Source organism: Anomaloglossus baeobatrachus, chromosome 3, assembly GCF_048569485.1.
Source record: "Anomaloglossus baeobatrachus isolate aAnoBae1 chromosome 3, aAnoBae1.hap1, whole genome shotgun sequence".
NCBI lineage: Eukaryota > Metazoa > Chordata > Amphibia > Anura > Aromobatidae > Anomaloglossus > Anomaloglossus baeobatrachus.
Window position 1 is genome coordinate 185,005,683 of NC_134355.1, and position 17,603 is coordinate 185,023,285.

General features: G+C 41.2%; 1 protein-coding gene across 1 annotated transcript in view; it reads right to left on the reverse strand.

Annotated features, from left to right (window-relative positions):
* The window catches only part of WDR27 (WD repeat domain 27), a 954,066-nt gene that overhangs the window by 592,920 nt on the left and 343,543 nt on the right, over positions 1–17,603 (reverse strand). Inside the window, exon 13 of the mRNA XM_075339621.1 lies at positions 623–701. Coding sequence (XP_075195736.1) covers positions 623–701 — 79 coding nt within the window. The remainder of the gene's footprint in view (positions 1–622; positions 702–17,603) is intronic.

The window sequence follows — 17,603 nt, forward strand, 5'->3', positions numbered from 1 at the left end:
TAATTGTATTTATGAAGAGAATCATATGGCAAGATAATTTTTATCACAAAATGTAGACTGTAAAAAATAATTCCAAAAACCATGTCAGAATTCTATTTTTTTACAATTTCTCTACATTTGGAATTTTGTCTCTATTTTTTAGTGTACTATGTAATAAAATGAATGGTGTCAATGAAAATTATATCTTGTCCCGAAAAAAAAAAAGCCCTCATATGGCTATGTGGACAGAAAAAATAAAAAAGTTATGGCTCTAGAAAGAAGGGGAGGAAAAAATGAAAATTGGCAGCAACGCAAAGGGGTTAAGGGGTTAAAAATGTAGCTCACTTTGATGCCTAGTGGGGTGAGCATATAAAAAGCAGTTTTATATTAAAATTAGGGGGAGAGAGACTAAAAGAGCGCATGAAAGAGAGCACCCTATAAACACCATGGATTGCTAGCTGACCATCATTCTGTCGTTCACCATTGACATACATAGTGTGATTCTGAATATAAAGTCCTTTGATGTTGGTGCAGGTTTCACAACTGCCAGGTCCTAACTGATGCTAAATTTCAGGTTCTAAAATCCGGACATTTTTTATATTGACTCAAATGCATATATTTAATTATAATGTGGTCTAATTACCTTGGTGCTGTGGTGTAACCAGATGACTTAATCTTATTATGGAAAACAAGTGGTTGGTCCTTCACTTTGGTTTGTGGCCCTGCATGGAATAATCAAAATATATAAATTGATTAAATGAATAGAACTGAGCTTCAATACTAGGTACAATCAAAACAACCAAATGTACAATACTGAACATGGTAAACAGTGACCAATAGAGTTAGACAGTCACTAACTAAATATATCATGGAGAGGAACACCCACTGATACCTAGTAGCCACACAGATAGAAAGCAATCCTGCCGCAATGGCAAAGCAGTACAGCCCAAATCCTTAATTAAAGTGCAAGTGAAAGCAAGGATTTAGAATTAAAATATAACTTTTAATATCGTTAGTTTAAAATACAATATAATAAAGTGCAGTGCAGTGTATGAAAATAATAACCAGAAAGATCTCACCCAGTATTTCTCCTGATGAGATCAAATTCCACCGGATTGTCCAAGGCAGAAGCAGGTCATACCAGACCCTGGGGGGGGGATCGTTCAGTATCCAAATTCCCTGCCCCTGTCGTGCCCCTGCAACAATTGCTTCCGCCCTTACAAGGGCAGCACCCAAGTCAGGAATGCTAGCCCACATAAAAAATATATACCCTCCCAACGCGTTTCCCTCTCTATATGATAAGAGAGTTCATCAGGGGAGAAAATCTTAAAGTAAAGCCTGCAATGGCAGGACAATACTACACAGTGTACGTTAGTGGTACAAATGTGTATACACACGATACACGTTCGTGGTGCACATGTGCATGCTAGTGGCCAGTGGGACGTCTAGTATATAGTATGTAATTTTTGGCTTGCACTCATAATATATATATTAGTGCTCACTTCAGTTATCCTATTCAGTTATATGTAGTTTTTTTCTGAATGTGAACACAGCTCCGCCCCTTTCGGCCATGTTTTTTCCATCTCCTATATAAGAAAGTCCTTAGTTACCCCTCTCCACCCATAGCAGTTTTTAATTGCAATGAGATGACACACAGTTAGGGTCACAGAGCTAGGGACCCCAATATAGAGATATGCCTTGACGAGGCCTTGGGGCTCAGTTACATTGATCAATGCGATTGCTAAATATCTCCTTTTTCCTAATATTCATGGCAGGTATGCAATTCATTATTCACATGTTCAAATTAGCAAGTAGCATTTTTCATTGTATATTCCAATATTTTTCCATATGCTTGAGGCATTATACCATTATCTAAGTTTGATGTGCAGCCTTATCCGTATATAGTATGTAATTTTTGGCTTGCACTCATAATATATATATTAGTGCTCACTTCAGTTATCCTATTCAGTTATATGTAGTTTTTTTCTGAATGTGAACACAGCTCCGCCCCTTTCGGCCATGTTTTTTCCATCTCCTATATAAGAAAGTCCTTAGTTACCCCTCTCCACCCATAGCAGTTTTTCATTGCAATGAGATGACACACAGTTAGGGTCACAGAGCTAGGGACCCCAATATAGAGATATGCCTTGACGAGGCCTTGGGGCTCAGTTACATTGATCAATGCGTTTGCTAAATATCTCCTTTTTCCTAATATTCATGGCAGGTATGCAATTCATTATTCACATGTTCAAATTAGCAAGTAGCATTTTTCATTGTATATTCCAATATTTTTCCATATGCTTGAGGCATTATACCATTATCTAAGTTTGATGTGCAGCCTTATCCGTATATAGTATGTAATTTTTGGCTTGCACTCATAATATATATATTAGTGCTCACTTCAGTTATCCTATTCAGTTATATGTAGTTTTTTTCTGAATGTGAACACAGCTCCGCCCCTTTCGGCCATGTTTTTTCCATCTCCTATATAAGAAAGTCCTTAGTTAAACCTCTCCACCCATAGCAGTTTTTAATTGCAATGAGATGACACACAGTTAGGGTCACAGAGCTAGGGACCCCAATATAGAGATATGCCTTGACGAGGCCTTGGGGCTCAGTTACATTGATCAATGCGATTGCTAAATATCTCCTTTTTCCTAATATTCATGGCAGGTATGCAATTCATTATTCACATGTTCAAATTAGCAAGTAGCATTTTTCATTGTATATTCCAATATTTTTCCATATGCTTGAGGCATTATACCATTATCTAAGTTTGATGTGCAGCCTTATCCGTATATAGTATGTAATTTTTGGCTTGCACTCATAATATATATATTAGTGCTCACTTCAGTTATCCTATTCAGTTATATGTAGTTTTTTTCTGAATGTGAACACAGCTCCGCCCCTTTCGGCCATGTTTTTTCCATCTCCTATATAAGAAAGTCCTTAGTTACCCCTCTCCACCCATAGCAGTTTTTAATTGCAATGAGATGACACACAGTTAGGGTCACAGAGCTAGGGACCCCAATATAGAGATATGCCTTGACGAGGCCTTGGGGCTCAGTTACATTGATCAATGCGATTGCTAAATATCTCCTTTTTCCTAATATTCATGGCAGGTATGCAATTCATTATTCACATGTTCAAATTAGCAAGTAGCATTTTTCATTGTATATTCCAATATTTTTCCATATGCTTGAGGCATTATACCATTATCTAAGTTTGATGTGCAGCCTTATCCGTATATAGTATGTAATTTTTGGCTTGCACTCATAATATATATATTAGTGCTCACTTCAGTTATCCTATTCAGTTATATGTAGTTTTTTTCTGAATGTGAACACAGCTCCGCCCCTTTCGGCCATGTTTTTTCCATCTCCTATATAAGAAAGTCCTTAGTTACCCCTCTCCACCCATAGCAGTTTTTAATTGCAATGAGATGACACACAGTTAGGGTCACAGAGCTAGGGACCCCAATATAGAGATATGCCTTGACGAGGCCTTGGGGCTCAGTTACATTGATCAATGCGATTGCTAAATATCTCCTTTTTCCTAATATTCATGGCAGGTATGCAATTCATTATTCACATGTTCAAATTAGCAAGTAGCATTTTTCATTGTATATTCCAATATTTTTCCATATGCTTGAGGCATTATACCATTATCTAAGTTTGATGTGCAGCCTTATCCGTATATAGTATGTAATTTTTGGCTTGCACTCATAATATATATATTAGTGCTCACTTCAGTTATCCTATTCAGTTATATGTAGTTTTTTTCTGAATGTGAACACAGCTCCGCCCCTTTCGGCCATGTTTTTTCCATCTCCTATATAAGAAAGTCCTTAGTTACCCCTCTCCACCCATAGCAGTTTTTAATTGCAATGAGATGACACACAGTTAGGGTCACAGAGCTAGGGACCCCAATATAGAGATATGCCTTGACGAGGCCTTGGGGCTCAGTTACATTGATCAATGCGATTGCTAAATATCTCCTTTTTCCTAATATTCATGGCAGGTATGCAATTCATTATTCACATGTTCAAATTAGCAAGTAGCATTTTTCATTGTATATTCCAATATTTTTCCATATGCTTGAGGCATTATACCATTATCTAAGTTTGATGTGCAGCCTTATCCGTATATAGTATGTAATTTTTGGCTTGCACTCATAATATATATATTAGTGCTCACTTCAGTTATCCTATTCAGTTATATGTAGTTTTTTTCTGAATGTGAACACAGCTCCGCCCCTTTCGGCCATGTTTTTTCCATCTCCTATATAAGAAAGTCCTTAGTTACCCCTCTCCACCCATAGCAGTTTTTAATTGCAATGAGATGACACACAGTTAGGGTCACAGAGCTAGGGACCCCAATATAGAGATATGCCTTGACGAGGCCTTGGGGCTCAGTTACATTGATCAATGCGTTTGCTAAATATCTCCTTTTTCCTAATATTCATGGCAGGTATGCAATTCATTATTCACATGTTCAAATTAGCAAGTAGCATTTTTCATTGTATATTCCAATATTTTTCCATATGCTTGAGGCATTATACCATTATCTAAGTTTGATGTGCAGCCTTATCCGTATATAGTATGTAATTTTTGGCTTGCACTCATAATATATATATTAGTGCTCACTTCAGTTATCCTATTCAGTTATATGTAGTTTTTTTCTGAATGTGAACACAGCTCCGCCCCTTTCGGCCATGTTTTTTCCATCTCCTATATAAGAAAGTCCTTAGTTACCCCTCTCCACCCATAGCAGTTTTTAATTGCAATGAGATGACACACAGTTAGGGTCACAGAGCTAGGGACCCCAATATAGAGATATGCCTTGACGAGGCCTTGGGGCTCAGTTACATTGATCAATGCGATTGCTAAATATCTCCTTTTTCCTAATATTCATGGCAGGTATGCAATTCATTATTCACATGTTCAAATTAGCAAGTAGCATTTTTCATTGTATATTCCAATATTTTTACATATGCTTGAGGCATTATACCATTATCTAAGTTTGATGTGCAGCCTTATCCGTATATACTATGTAATTTTTGGCTTGCACTCATAATATATATATTAGTGCTCACTTCAGTTATCCTATTCAGTTATATGTAGTTTTTTTCTGAATGTGAACACAGCTCCGCCCCTTTCGGCCATGTTTTTTCCATCTCCTATATAAGAAAGTCCTTAGTTACCCCTCTCCACCCATAGCAGTTTTTAATTGCAATGAGATGACACACAGTTAGGGTCACAGAGCTAGGGACCCCAATATAGAGATATGCCTTGACGAGGCCTTGGGGCTCAGTTACATTGATCAATGCGATTGCTAAATATCTCCTTTTTCCTAATATTCATGGCAGGTATGCAATTCATTATTCACATGTTCAAATTAGCAAGTAGCATTTTTCATTGTATATTCCAATATTTTTCCATATGCTTGAGGCATTATACCATTATCTAAGTTTGATGTGCAGCCTTATCCGTATATAGTATGTAATTTTTGGCTTGCACTCATAATATATATATTAGTGCTCACTTCAGTTATCCTATTCAGTTATACACAGACAAATGTGACCGTGGATAGGTAATAAATCAATGAGTACACATGCATAAATTTCAATGTAATACAGAATTATTGACAAAATACATAAAAATTACAGTCTGTGCCTGAAAGAGGGGATAGCAAAGGTAGACCCAGTTATCCTTGACTTCCTTCTCATCACTATGAAGATAGAAAGATAAGTGTATGCCAATCTGTTCTTGAGTTGTTTATCTAAGGGCACATTAGGACAGGCTGATAATCAGGAATGAGTACTCTTAAGACTCCCATAGAGTAATGTTGGCCAAATCCGTCAATATAGGTGGGTTGGTTCAATAGCCCAATGTGTTTGGGGCCCCTGACAGATTATTGTGGGGGAGTTAAGGAGCCTGCAATCCTCATCACGGATCCTCATGCTTGCAGGTCCCTACACTGATCTGCTGTGAGTATATTATATTATATTACATTTTTGGGGGAGTTTTTATCTCCTCTTTTTGTTGCTATTTTTGATTTTTATCAGTGTAGGGACCTGCAAGCATGAGGATCCGTGATGAGGATTGCAGGCTTATGTACATTGGCCAATTTACTAACTAATACCTCATATATATTTAATATATTTTTTGCACCTTTTTTATACGGGGTGCAGCCAGGCCTCTTAATATAGGCCGTGCATAGTGGAGTCTCTGTCCCTTGTGTGCTGCAGGGAGTAGTGTCCGGGTAGCCCGCCTAATCGAATAGTAAGGGCGTGGTAATAGGTTGCTGGCTGGACACCATGCGCATACGAGTGTGAACAGCGCCCTATGCACGTCACTAATGTGCAATTTACTTTGCACCTGTGAAGTGTCCATCTTGTTGAGAGGTTTGTCTGCATCCTGTGGTGCAATAGATGTGTTGGCCTGGGCTAACTGGACTGGTTGCCCTCTTTTCTGCTGTGAGTATAGAAAGAGATTAAACATAAAATCCTGCGGTGCCCGCAAGTCCCACTGCTCAAGAAGGCATATATATAGAACCGTCCAAAGTTTGCCAATGGACACCTGGATGATTCTGAAAGTCATTGGGAGAAGGTGCTGTGGACAGATGAGACAAAAATTGAGCTCTTTGGCATTAACTTAACTCACCGTGTTTGGAGGTAAAAAAATTGTTTAAAAGAACAGAGAGTCCTCAGTGGTTGATACCTTTTAATGGCTAACTGAAAAGATGGTAATAATTGCAAGCTTTCGAGACTACTCAGGTCTCTTCATCAGGCATGGTATAACACAAAATCTGAAGAGTCACGTATTTATACACAACAGGACTTAGAATAGTGCAGTAAAAAAAAAAAAAAAAAAAAAAAGGGAGGGAGAGAAATGCTACCTATGACACAAAGAACACCGTCCCCACTGTCAAGCATGGATGTGGAAACATTATGTTTTCGGGGTGTTTCTCTTGTAAGAGCACAAGACTACTTCACTGCATCAGTGGGACAATGGATGGAGCCATGTACCGTAAAATCCTGAGTGACAACCTCCTTCCCTTCACCAGGACATTAATAATGGGTCATGGCTGGATCTTCCAGCACGACAATGACCCAAAACATACAGGAAAGGCAACAAAGAAGTGGCTCAAAAGAAGCACATTAAGGTCATGGAGTGGCCTAGCCAGACCTTAATCCCATAGAAAACTTATAGAGTAAGCTGAAGCTCCAAGTTGCCAAGGGTCAGTCTCAAAATCTTAATGATTTAGAGAGGATCTGCAGAGAGGAGTAGACCAAAATTCCTCCAAAGGTGTGCACAAACCTCATCAACTACAAAAAACATCTGTTTGCCAACAAGGGTTTTGCCACTAAGTATTAAGTCTTGCTTGCCAGAGGGATCAAGTACTTATTTCTCTCTGCAAAATGAAAATAATATGATATTTTTTAAACCATGTGATTTTGTGGATTTTATCATTGATATTCTATCTCTCACTGTTAAAAGTAACCTACCCTTAAAATTGTAGACTGTTCATGTCTTTGTCAGTGGGTAAACTTACAAAATCAGCAAGGGATCAAATAATTATTTATCAGATGAACCTTTTTTTTTAAACGAAATGCGTACGGAGATGGGGTATTTTCTGAAAGCGAACAAGACCTTTAAAAAAAACGTTATTGTAAAAATATAATTTTTTACATAGCCTGAAAAAAACCTCTTTTGGATGACTGTACATGTACCGCCCTGAGAGGGGCCCGGCCGCTTCCTCGGGCCGAGCCGCTTGAGGTCAGGGCTCGGGTTGTCGGTGGCTCAAGCGCCTCCGGACCGGGGGCCACGTCGCTCTGTTAAAGGGGAGAGGCAGCGGGGTGGTGGTGGTGGGACGAGGCGAGCAGCCGGGGAGGGCCGCGCTGTCGTCCTACGGGTCGTGACGCCACCCACGGGTCGTTGTGACAGGATGCACCACCGCTGCAGCTGAGGCGATGGTGGGCTCGGTGTTGCGGCCGCAGCCGAGATGATAGCCTCCTCCGTGGGTAGGGGCGGTGTGTCCCGGGGCCCGGCTTGGGGGACTGCAAGCACTGATATTGTTGTCGGGGTGCAGGGTGCCGTACCATGGTGTAGTGTCGTGCCCAGATGGCACTGGTGTACTCACGATTTATTCACACTCAGAGTCACTGGTAAACCAAAGTTCGGATGTGATCGGTTCCCGCGGCCGGCTGCTGATGTCCCCTGTGGGGTTCGTGGTGGCCTCTTTCCCGTGCACCTCTGGTAGTTATGTTTCAGCTCCCCTGCTTGGGCAGCGGTAGCCCGCTCCCCGGCGTTGAGCTACCGGAGGAGCCCTTGGTTGCCCGCAGGCGCTGGCCCGTCGGGTGTTTGGCCCTTGGCGTTGGCGCTCACCCAGTCTCGGTGGGCTTTTGCCTTCTTTCGGGACTTTGGGTGTGGATGAACCCGTGAGGTCCAGCCAGCAATCAGTCAATTTGCCTATACTTAGTGGCTTCTAAGCTAGGTCTGAGTACCCGGTTTCTGGTGCTCCGGTACACGGTTGACTCCCCGGTTCGGGACCGGCGGACTCCAACCCAGGCCCAGTCCGTACGGTTCCGCCGGTTGCTGTACCGGTACTCCTGCAGACGGCCACCACCGTCTGCCTGCCTGATGTTTCCAAAGGGGCCCAGGCTCCTACCCGGGTCCCTGACAGCTGCTCCACTACCACTCACTGTCAACTCCAAAACTACTCTGTTTTAACTTCCTGCCCCAGGACAGTAGTCTCCTCGGTGGGCGTGCCTTTCCGCCTGACTCCGCCCACCTGGTGTGCTCTACTAGCCCTGAGGGAGGCATCAGGTCTCCCTTTCGGGTGACATGTGTGTGACCTCACAGGGGATGGGGGTGTGTGTGTATGTGGTTGATGTAATTATCTGTAACCCCTGGGGTCCAGGGCGTCACATACACATAGCAGTTTATGATATGTAGATGGAATTCACAGAGCTAAAAAAAAATCACAGTTTGCAGCAAATTAAAACAGTTATGCAATGCAGTTTTTAGATGTATAACAATTATATGTGAAACATGACAGGAAATTCATTATGCCTTTTACTAATTAGAAGATTGGAAAAAGAAGCGCAATATGGTCTTACCCCTATAGATCCGGGGTTTAGGAATGAGCAGTACTACTCACCAATAGGGGTTGTGACAGTCACAACTCCTGTAAAAGTATGTAACTCCAGGTCATTGTACAAAGCTGTGGAAAGAGAAGCGCAAATAGGGTATTACCCCAATAATATGGGGTGAGGAAGGGGGAGTGAATACTCACCAGATGAAGTTGTGCAAGTCACAACCCCTTTACTCGCATGTAATGTATTGATCCAGGCTGCAGCCACCCGAAGGCAGATAACAGAGAATAATAGAGATAGGTGATAATGCCGCGCCACAGATCACTTCTGGAACCGTAAGATTAACGTATCTTTATTGGCATAGGTCTACGCGTTTCAGGAGCTCTGCTCCCTTCCTCAGGACCGTAAAGAACCAAGAGACATCAAATCTAAAATGGTGTCTACTGACATACATTAAATAGCCCCATTGACGTCATAAGGACCATCCCTCATGAAAAAAACGAGCGGGAAGAACACGTTGCATTAAAACCATGACATCATATAAACATTTGCATATACAAATTAATGAACACTGTGTGAAAAAACATATGAGAAACATAAACCATATCAACTGACAAAAAACATGTGAAACAATGATTAAGACACCTACAAACATTTGCAGATCCAGAATGTACGTACAAAAAATGTATTAAGAGATCGAGCAAAAAATCCCCAGGTATACACCAAATAAAAATATGATGTATAAATCAAATAAATGTGTGTTAAATTTATTGATGGTCCTCATCACTCATGAATCTAGGGGCTAGAACCCCCTCACCTTAGCAAAAAGCAGAGCATTAAAGTCACCACAGAGATCCATTGTAGCCACCGCGGCATGTGTGAGAAGTTTATTATAGATCAAGCGAGAAACTGCTATCAGCGGGTGAAAAAATGTGAACGGGGCTGCGAAACCCTTGAAGGGCTGTGAGAAAAGCCGGTGCATGTATACTACGATCGCAGCAGAGGGAGTGGTAAGTGAAACACTGCAGATATTCCACTACTGACTGCAGTTCACGAAAGTTCAGTAGCGTGGGAAAAAAAGGCACTGCGCCTGCGCCAAGAGACTGGCAGGTCAAAGAAGTTCAGAACCGTGGGAAAAAAACCCAGAGCGCATGCGTCCCTTCCAAATCAAGAACCCAGTGTTGGTGCTATTATATAGAAGCCCACGTACGGCTAAGAAAGGTGTAGAATAGAGTGAAAAGCAAAAAATACATATATACTAACAACCCATGATGTCCCACATTAGGACTGTATTAGTGGGCAAGAACCAATAGACTCGCAAAAATTGAGTGTTTGCGGCTACTATGCTGGACCCGACCACGGACAAAACCGCTAGTCCAGGGGGCCAGAACTTAAAATAAGCATACCCATACCGTCCACGAGGACTAAAACCATACAAGTATAGACAAGTATTCCATGACCCAGGTCATGAATATATAAATACGAGGACACAGAAAATCAAAAATGTATATATATTAAAAATAAAAAATAGCCTATGCATTGTCAATCATAAATACCTAAAAACCGATGAGGAATGAATAAGAGAATAAGTATAGGAGGACTATACAAGCATTACACAATCGTATAAACTCCCACAGACACAATATTAAGGTGGGTTTTATGCTCCATGGTCTGTCATGGCACACTACCTTAGTACATGGGAAGAAAATAAAACTCAAAGTAACCCCCATTGAACAAATACCTCCACACGTTCCTGACAGATTAAGGGTACTGAATAAGAAAGAGACATTCTGGATCTATAGACTTAATACTCTCAAACCGCGGGGGCTCAATGAGATTACAGATTTGTTTCATTGATTGGGGTGCATTATGTTTTTACAGTAATTTATTTCCCCCCCTCCCCCTTTTTTATGGTATTTTATGGTATATTATAAGAGATATTATTTTTATTATTATTTATATTTATATATATATATATATATTGTTTTTATTCTCTTATTCATTCCTCATCGGTTTTTAGGTATTTATGATTGACAATGCATAGGCTATTTTTTATTTTTAATATATATACATTTTTGATTTTCTGTGTCCTCGTATTTATATATTCATGACCTGGGTCATGGAATACTTGTCTATACTTGTATGGTTTTAGTCCTCGTGGACGGTATGGGTATGCTTATTTTAAGTTCTGGCCCCCTGGACTAGCGGTTTTGTCAGTGGTCGGGTCCAGCATAGTAGCCGCAAACACTCAATTTTTGCGAGTCTATTGGTTCTTGCCCACTAATACAGTCCTAATGTGGGACATCATGGGTTGTTAGTATATATGTATTTTTTGCTTTTCACTCTATTCTACACCTTTCTTAGCCGTACGTGGGCTTCTATATAATAGCACCAACACTGGGTTCTTGATTTGGAAGGGACGCATGCGCTCTGGGTTTTTTTCCCACGGTTCTGAACTTCTTTGACCTGCCAGTCTCTTGGCGCAGGCGCAGTGCCTTTTTTTCCCACGCTACTGAACTTTCGTGAACTGCAGTCAGTAGTGGAATATCTGCAGTGTTTCACTTACCACTCCCTCTGCTGCGATCGTAGTATACATGCACCGGCTTTTCTCACAGCCCTTCAAGGGTTTCGCAGCCCCGTTCACATTTTTTCACCCGCTGATAGCAGTTTCTCGCTTGATCTATAATAAACTTCTCACACATGCCGCGGTGGCTACAATGGATCTCTGTGGTGACTTTAATGCTCTGCTTTTTGCTAAGGTGAGGGGGTTCTAGCCCCTAGATTCATGAGTGATGAGGACCATCAATAAATTTAACACACATTTATTTGATTTATACATCATATTTTTATTTGGTGTATACCTGGGGATTTTTTGCTCGATCTCTTAATACATTTTTTGTACCTACATTCTGGATCTGCAAATGTTTGCAGGTGTCTTAATCATTGTTTCACATGTTTTTTGTCAGTTGATATGGTTTGTTTCTCATATGTTTTTTCACACAGTGTTCATTAATTTGTATATGCAAATGTTTATATGATGTCATGGTTTTAATGCAACGTGTTCTTCCCGCTCGTTTTTTTCATGAGGGATGGTCCTTATGACGTCAATGGGGCTATTTAATGTATGTCAGTAGACACCATTTTAGATTTGATGTCTCTTGGTTCTTTACGGTCCTGAGGAAGGGAGCAGAGCTCCTGAAACGCGTAGACCTATGCCAATAAAGATACGTTAATCTTACGGTTCCAGAAGTGATCTGTGGCGCGGCATTATCACCTATCTCTATTATTCTCTGTTAACTCCAGGTCATGGCAGCAGTCCCCACAGTGGCTGATAACAGAGAGTAGTAGAGATGGGTTTTCCAAGCCGTGCCAATGACCAAATGATCATGGAAGTTTAAGATTAATATTGCTTTATTTCATGCACAGGTCAAACCTGTGTCCATCTTCCCTATGACCTGTGCATGAAATAAACCAACATTAATCTTAAACTTCCATGATCATTTGGTCATTGGCGCGGCTTGTTAAACCCATCTCTACTACTCTCTGTTATTATGCCTTTTACGACAGAAAGGCGGAGTAAAAAAGTTGCAAATTTTGTGCAAAAAAACAAAATAACATGTATATACCAGCTCACCACGGCAAATGTCCTGAATCATCATTGTGATTAAGAGTGCCATGTGCACTTGAAAGGCTTTGATAGATACGCTATTCATGCGATAATGATCTGTTTGTAATGCAATTCATTTGAAATAATAAAGAAAATCGCATGTTTAAAAGCTGAATTCCTGCCCTTTTCTTTCTTTGTGTAAAAAAAGATTTTTAGCTTTATAACGTTGAGTGGGTCTTAGCAGAAGCGGTATGGTCAATTGTAGTCAGCAAATTTACTATAATATTTACCAGAAAGTGGCATAAATTATAGCACAAATTTTCTGCACACAGATGAGGATTTCTTTTTCTGGCACATGGAGAGACTAAAGAAAGGCATCTTAAAGGGATTGTCTCCAGATCATTTGTAAGAGTACACTGCTCTCTAGCCTACCGACTTCCTGCTTGCTGGGGCAGGGCAGTGCACAACTGTTTTATTGACAGTTTGGACCAACACCATTGTTGAGGTGAGGTCCTGAATTGTGCATTCCTCTGATGTGTCAAATAGCAGCATCAGAAGAATGGACTAGAACTGAAGCTGGCCGGGTCAGGAGCTAACTGTCACGGCTCTCTCTGCATTACGAGACTTGTGACATATTTAGGGCTAGAGAGTCATTTCCATGCACGTCTCTCAATATTAAATGTAGTTTCCTTTCTTAGGCGTGTTTGGGTTAATGTCAGTTTTTCCTTGCCAGCAGCCTTTTTATTACCTATTCAAGTGCTTTCGGTTTGGCACCACTCCTAGTCCCTATATATACCCTCTACTCCCTGAGACTTGGCTTGTAGGTGGAGGGAGCTGATGGAACCCTTTCTGTCGGTTGTGGTGTAGGCTGCAGTCATGATGCCTGACTGCAGCCAAGAAGTTGGAGTTTATCCTTTGTTGATTCCCCTGTTTGTCTTCCTTCCCTTGTGTATTGTTTTAGTGAAGCAGTGGGACTAGTGATCCTTACCTGTCCACTCACTAGCCAGGACTATTGTAGAGTAACTCAGGGCTTCAAGTTCCTGCTCGGTGACAGGTGAGTGGAGGTGTCCATCTTCCCTATCACTAGTGCTAGAGGACACCGTTGTTAACCCCTTAAACACAAAGCCAATTTTGCATCTAATGCCCAGGCCATTTTTTGCAATTCTGACCAGTGTCACTTTATGAGGTTACAACTCTGGAATGCTTCAGAGGATCCCGGTAATTCAAAGATTGTTTTTTCGTGACATATTGTACATCATGATAGTGGTAAATTTTGGACGATATTTTGCTTTTATTTCTGGAAAAAAAAAAATCGAAATTTGATGAAAATTTAGCAATTTTCAAACTTTTAATTTTTATGCTCTTAAACCAGCGAGTTATGTCACACAAAATAGTTAATAAATTACATTTCCCACTTGTCTACTTTAGATCAGTGCAAGTTTTGAAACAAAGTTTTTTGGGGTTAGGAAGTTAGAAGAGTTCAAAGTTCATCAGCAATTTCCCATTTTTTCAACAAAATTTACAAAATCTTTTTTTTAGGGATCACATTTGAAGTGACTTTGGGGGGCCTAGGTAACAGAAAATTATCAAAAGTGACACCATTCTAAAAACTGCACCCCTCAAAGTACTCAAAACCACATTCAAGAAGTTTATTAACCCTTCAGGTGCTCCACAGAAATAAAAGCAATACGGAATGAAAAAAAAATATATAATTTTACCTAAAAATATTGCGCTAGCCCAAATTTATTCACTTTTAGAAGAAATAACACAACAAAATGGACCCCAAAATTTGTTATCCAAATTCTTCTAATACCCCACATGTGGTCAGAAACCTCTGTTTGGACAAATAGGAGGACTCGGAACAAAAGGAGTAATATTTGAATTTTGGAAAGCAAATTTGGCTGAAATCGATTGTGGGCACCATGTCGCATTTGTAGAGCCCCTAATATACTTAAACAACAGAAACCCTCCACAAATGACACCATTTTGGAAACTAGACTCTTCAAGGAATTTATCTAGATGTTTGGTGAGCACCCGGGTGCTTCACAGAAGTTTATAACGTTGAGCTGTGAAAATAAAAAAATACAAGTTTATCAAAAAGTTGTTACTTCAGCCAGATAGCTTTTATTTTCACAAGGGTAACAGAAAAAAATACACCAAAAAATGTATAGTGCTATTTCTCCTGAGTATGCTGATAGCTCATGTGTGGTGGAAATCAACTGTTTGGGTGCACGGCAGGACTTGTAAGGGAAGGAGCGCCATTTGACTACAAAATTGGCTGGAATCATTAGTGAATGCCATGTCGCGTTTGGAGAATCCCTAAGGTGCCTAAACAGTGGAGCTTCCCCACACGTGACCCCATTATGGAAAATAGACCCTTCAAGGATTTAATCTAGGGGTATAGTGAGCATTTTGAATGCACAGGTACTTCACAGAATTGTTAACTTTAGGTCATCATACTGAAAATTTTCATTTTTTTCAGAAAAATGTTGCTTTAGCACCAAATTTCTCACTTTTTCAAGAAGCAACACCAAAAAGTGGACACCACAAGTTGTTATCCAACATCTTATGAGCGTAGGGATACCCCACATGTGGTCAAAAACTTCTGTTTGGATAAACGGTAGGGCTTGTAATGGAAGGAGCACCATTTGAATTTTGGAAAAGTTGAAATAAATTGCGGGCACCATGTTGCATTTGCAGGGCCCCTAGGGTACCTATACAACAGAAACCACCCACAAGTGACCCCATTTTGGAAAATAGACCCCTGAAGGATTTTATTCAGTGGTATAGTAAGCATTTTGAATCCACAGGTACTTTGCAAAAATGTTGCTGTAGCACCAAGTTTCTCAGTTTTAGGCTATGTGCCCACGATCCGGCGACACCGCGTCTTGTACACAGTGCCAGCTCTCCTGCGGAGATGGGACTGTTGTTCACGGCAGCTGCCAGTGGCCACGATCCGGGTTCAGGCTGATGACTTTAGCTCTACTCTCCCCACAGAGAACACTCTCGTCTCCACAGCATTCATTGACATGCTGCAGCTCAAGAAGTTGCACCACAGGTCAGTTTATGCTGTGGAGAAAAAAAGCAAAATGGGCAGGAGAGTTCTAAAAATCCTTCCACTGCGCTTGTACTGCACAACGCAGCATTATGGAAACAGAAAAAACACTCTGTATCTAAAATGCTGCAAATCTTGATCGTGGACACAAAGCCTAAAAAGCTAGGATGGATGAACATCAAACACGTATATAATGTCGCTCCCCAATGCATATTCTAAGCTGGCACCCTTTAGTGACTTTCATGTGGCACTAAAGGGTGCTTAGCCTTGTATTTAGCCAAAAAATAAATAAATAATTTAAGAAAACGACGTGGGATACCCCCTTTTTTGGTAGCCAGCTAGGGTAAAGCAGACAGCTGCAACCTTCAGACCACAGTTGGCAGCTTCACCTTGCTTAGTAATCCAAAACAGAGGGCACTTCAAGCTGTTTTTTTTAATTATTTAGAAATAATTAAAACAAAAAAATTGGATCACAAGCCAAGGTGAAGCTGACAGCTGTGGTCTGGTATTCTCAGAGTGGGAAGAGCCATGGTTATTTGGCACTTCCCAGCCTAAAAATAGCAAGCCACAGCCACCCCAGAAGCGGCGCATCCATTAGATGCGCCAATCCTGGTGTTTCACTCCAGCTCATCCCATTGCCCTGGTGCGGTGGCAAACGGGGTAATAAATGGGGTTGATACCAGCTATAATGTCACCTGGCATCAAGCCCAGCAGTTAATGATGTCACAGCGTCTATCAAATACCCAACATCACTAACTGTCAGTAATAAAAAAAAAAAATAGACGACAAAAAAAAATTATTTGAAAAACACTCCCCAAAACATTCCCTCTTTCACCAATTTATTGAAAAGAAAAAAAAAATCTGGGTCCACTGTAATCCATTTTGGAGATCCCACAACAACTCTAGATCTTGTAGAATATGGGGGTATGCTCAGGGAACATATCCTCCATTTTCTGGAAGTGCAGACCCTCCGTGTGAGGAGTGTGGGTGCAATGAAACTGCATCCATTCTCCCTAGGTCCACAGCAGTAGTGTGAGTGCTGTAAGCTTAGCGTCACTGAAGGCAGAAAGCTGGCTGACAGCAGCTCTGCGCATGCGGCCGCCATCTATTGAGAAAGAGGAGGAGGAATTTCTGGGGATCAACTCTGCGAAAGGTACCGGGGACATCGGGGAACACTGGGGTTTTATAAGGGGTGAGCTGGCAGGACCTGGGAAGGAGTTTTCTGTCGCATCTGTCATGGCACATGCGACAGAAATCAGAGGAGGGTAAATGTGGCCAGCGCGCTCGTCGTGCACTCCGCCATCTTGGATTATCGGGAGGGGTCGGGGGGGGCACTTTGGCAACACCGTGGGACTAGAGGGGACCGGGGGAGGAGATTTCTCTCCCATCTGATATGCTTGATCACGCCAGATAGGAGATATGTAATTTCTTACCGGTGCCACCATTTACTGTCACGTCATCATGGTTACACAGTGTGTACCGGTGATCACGTGACCGGGGACCGGAAAAACTGTCCGGAATCACGATCTCCAGGGTCAGAGCTACTCCCTTTAGCTGAAATCCTGGAGATTTTTAGATGGTGGCTGGCGCTATTTACTTTTCTCTGACCGTCATTTTAAGACAGCAAAATGGCATAAGTAACCTTTCCTACCGCCGTTTTCATCTGTACGACGGTCGTAAAGGGGTTAAATCTCCCCGAAATACCCCTTGTTTGTCGTGGTAAAACCCCTTTTTGTTGTGTGTTTTGCCCCACGCCCCCATGTTCCGCTAGTCCATGCATGACACGAACAGTGCGCTCCACCAATCCAATCATCTTTAGAGCAGAGCTTACAAGCTCTATAGGGAAGGTTTGTTAAAGCAAAA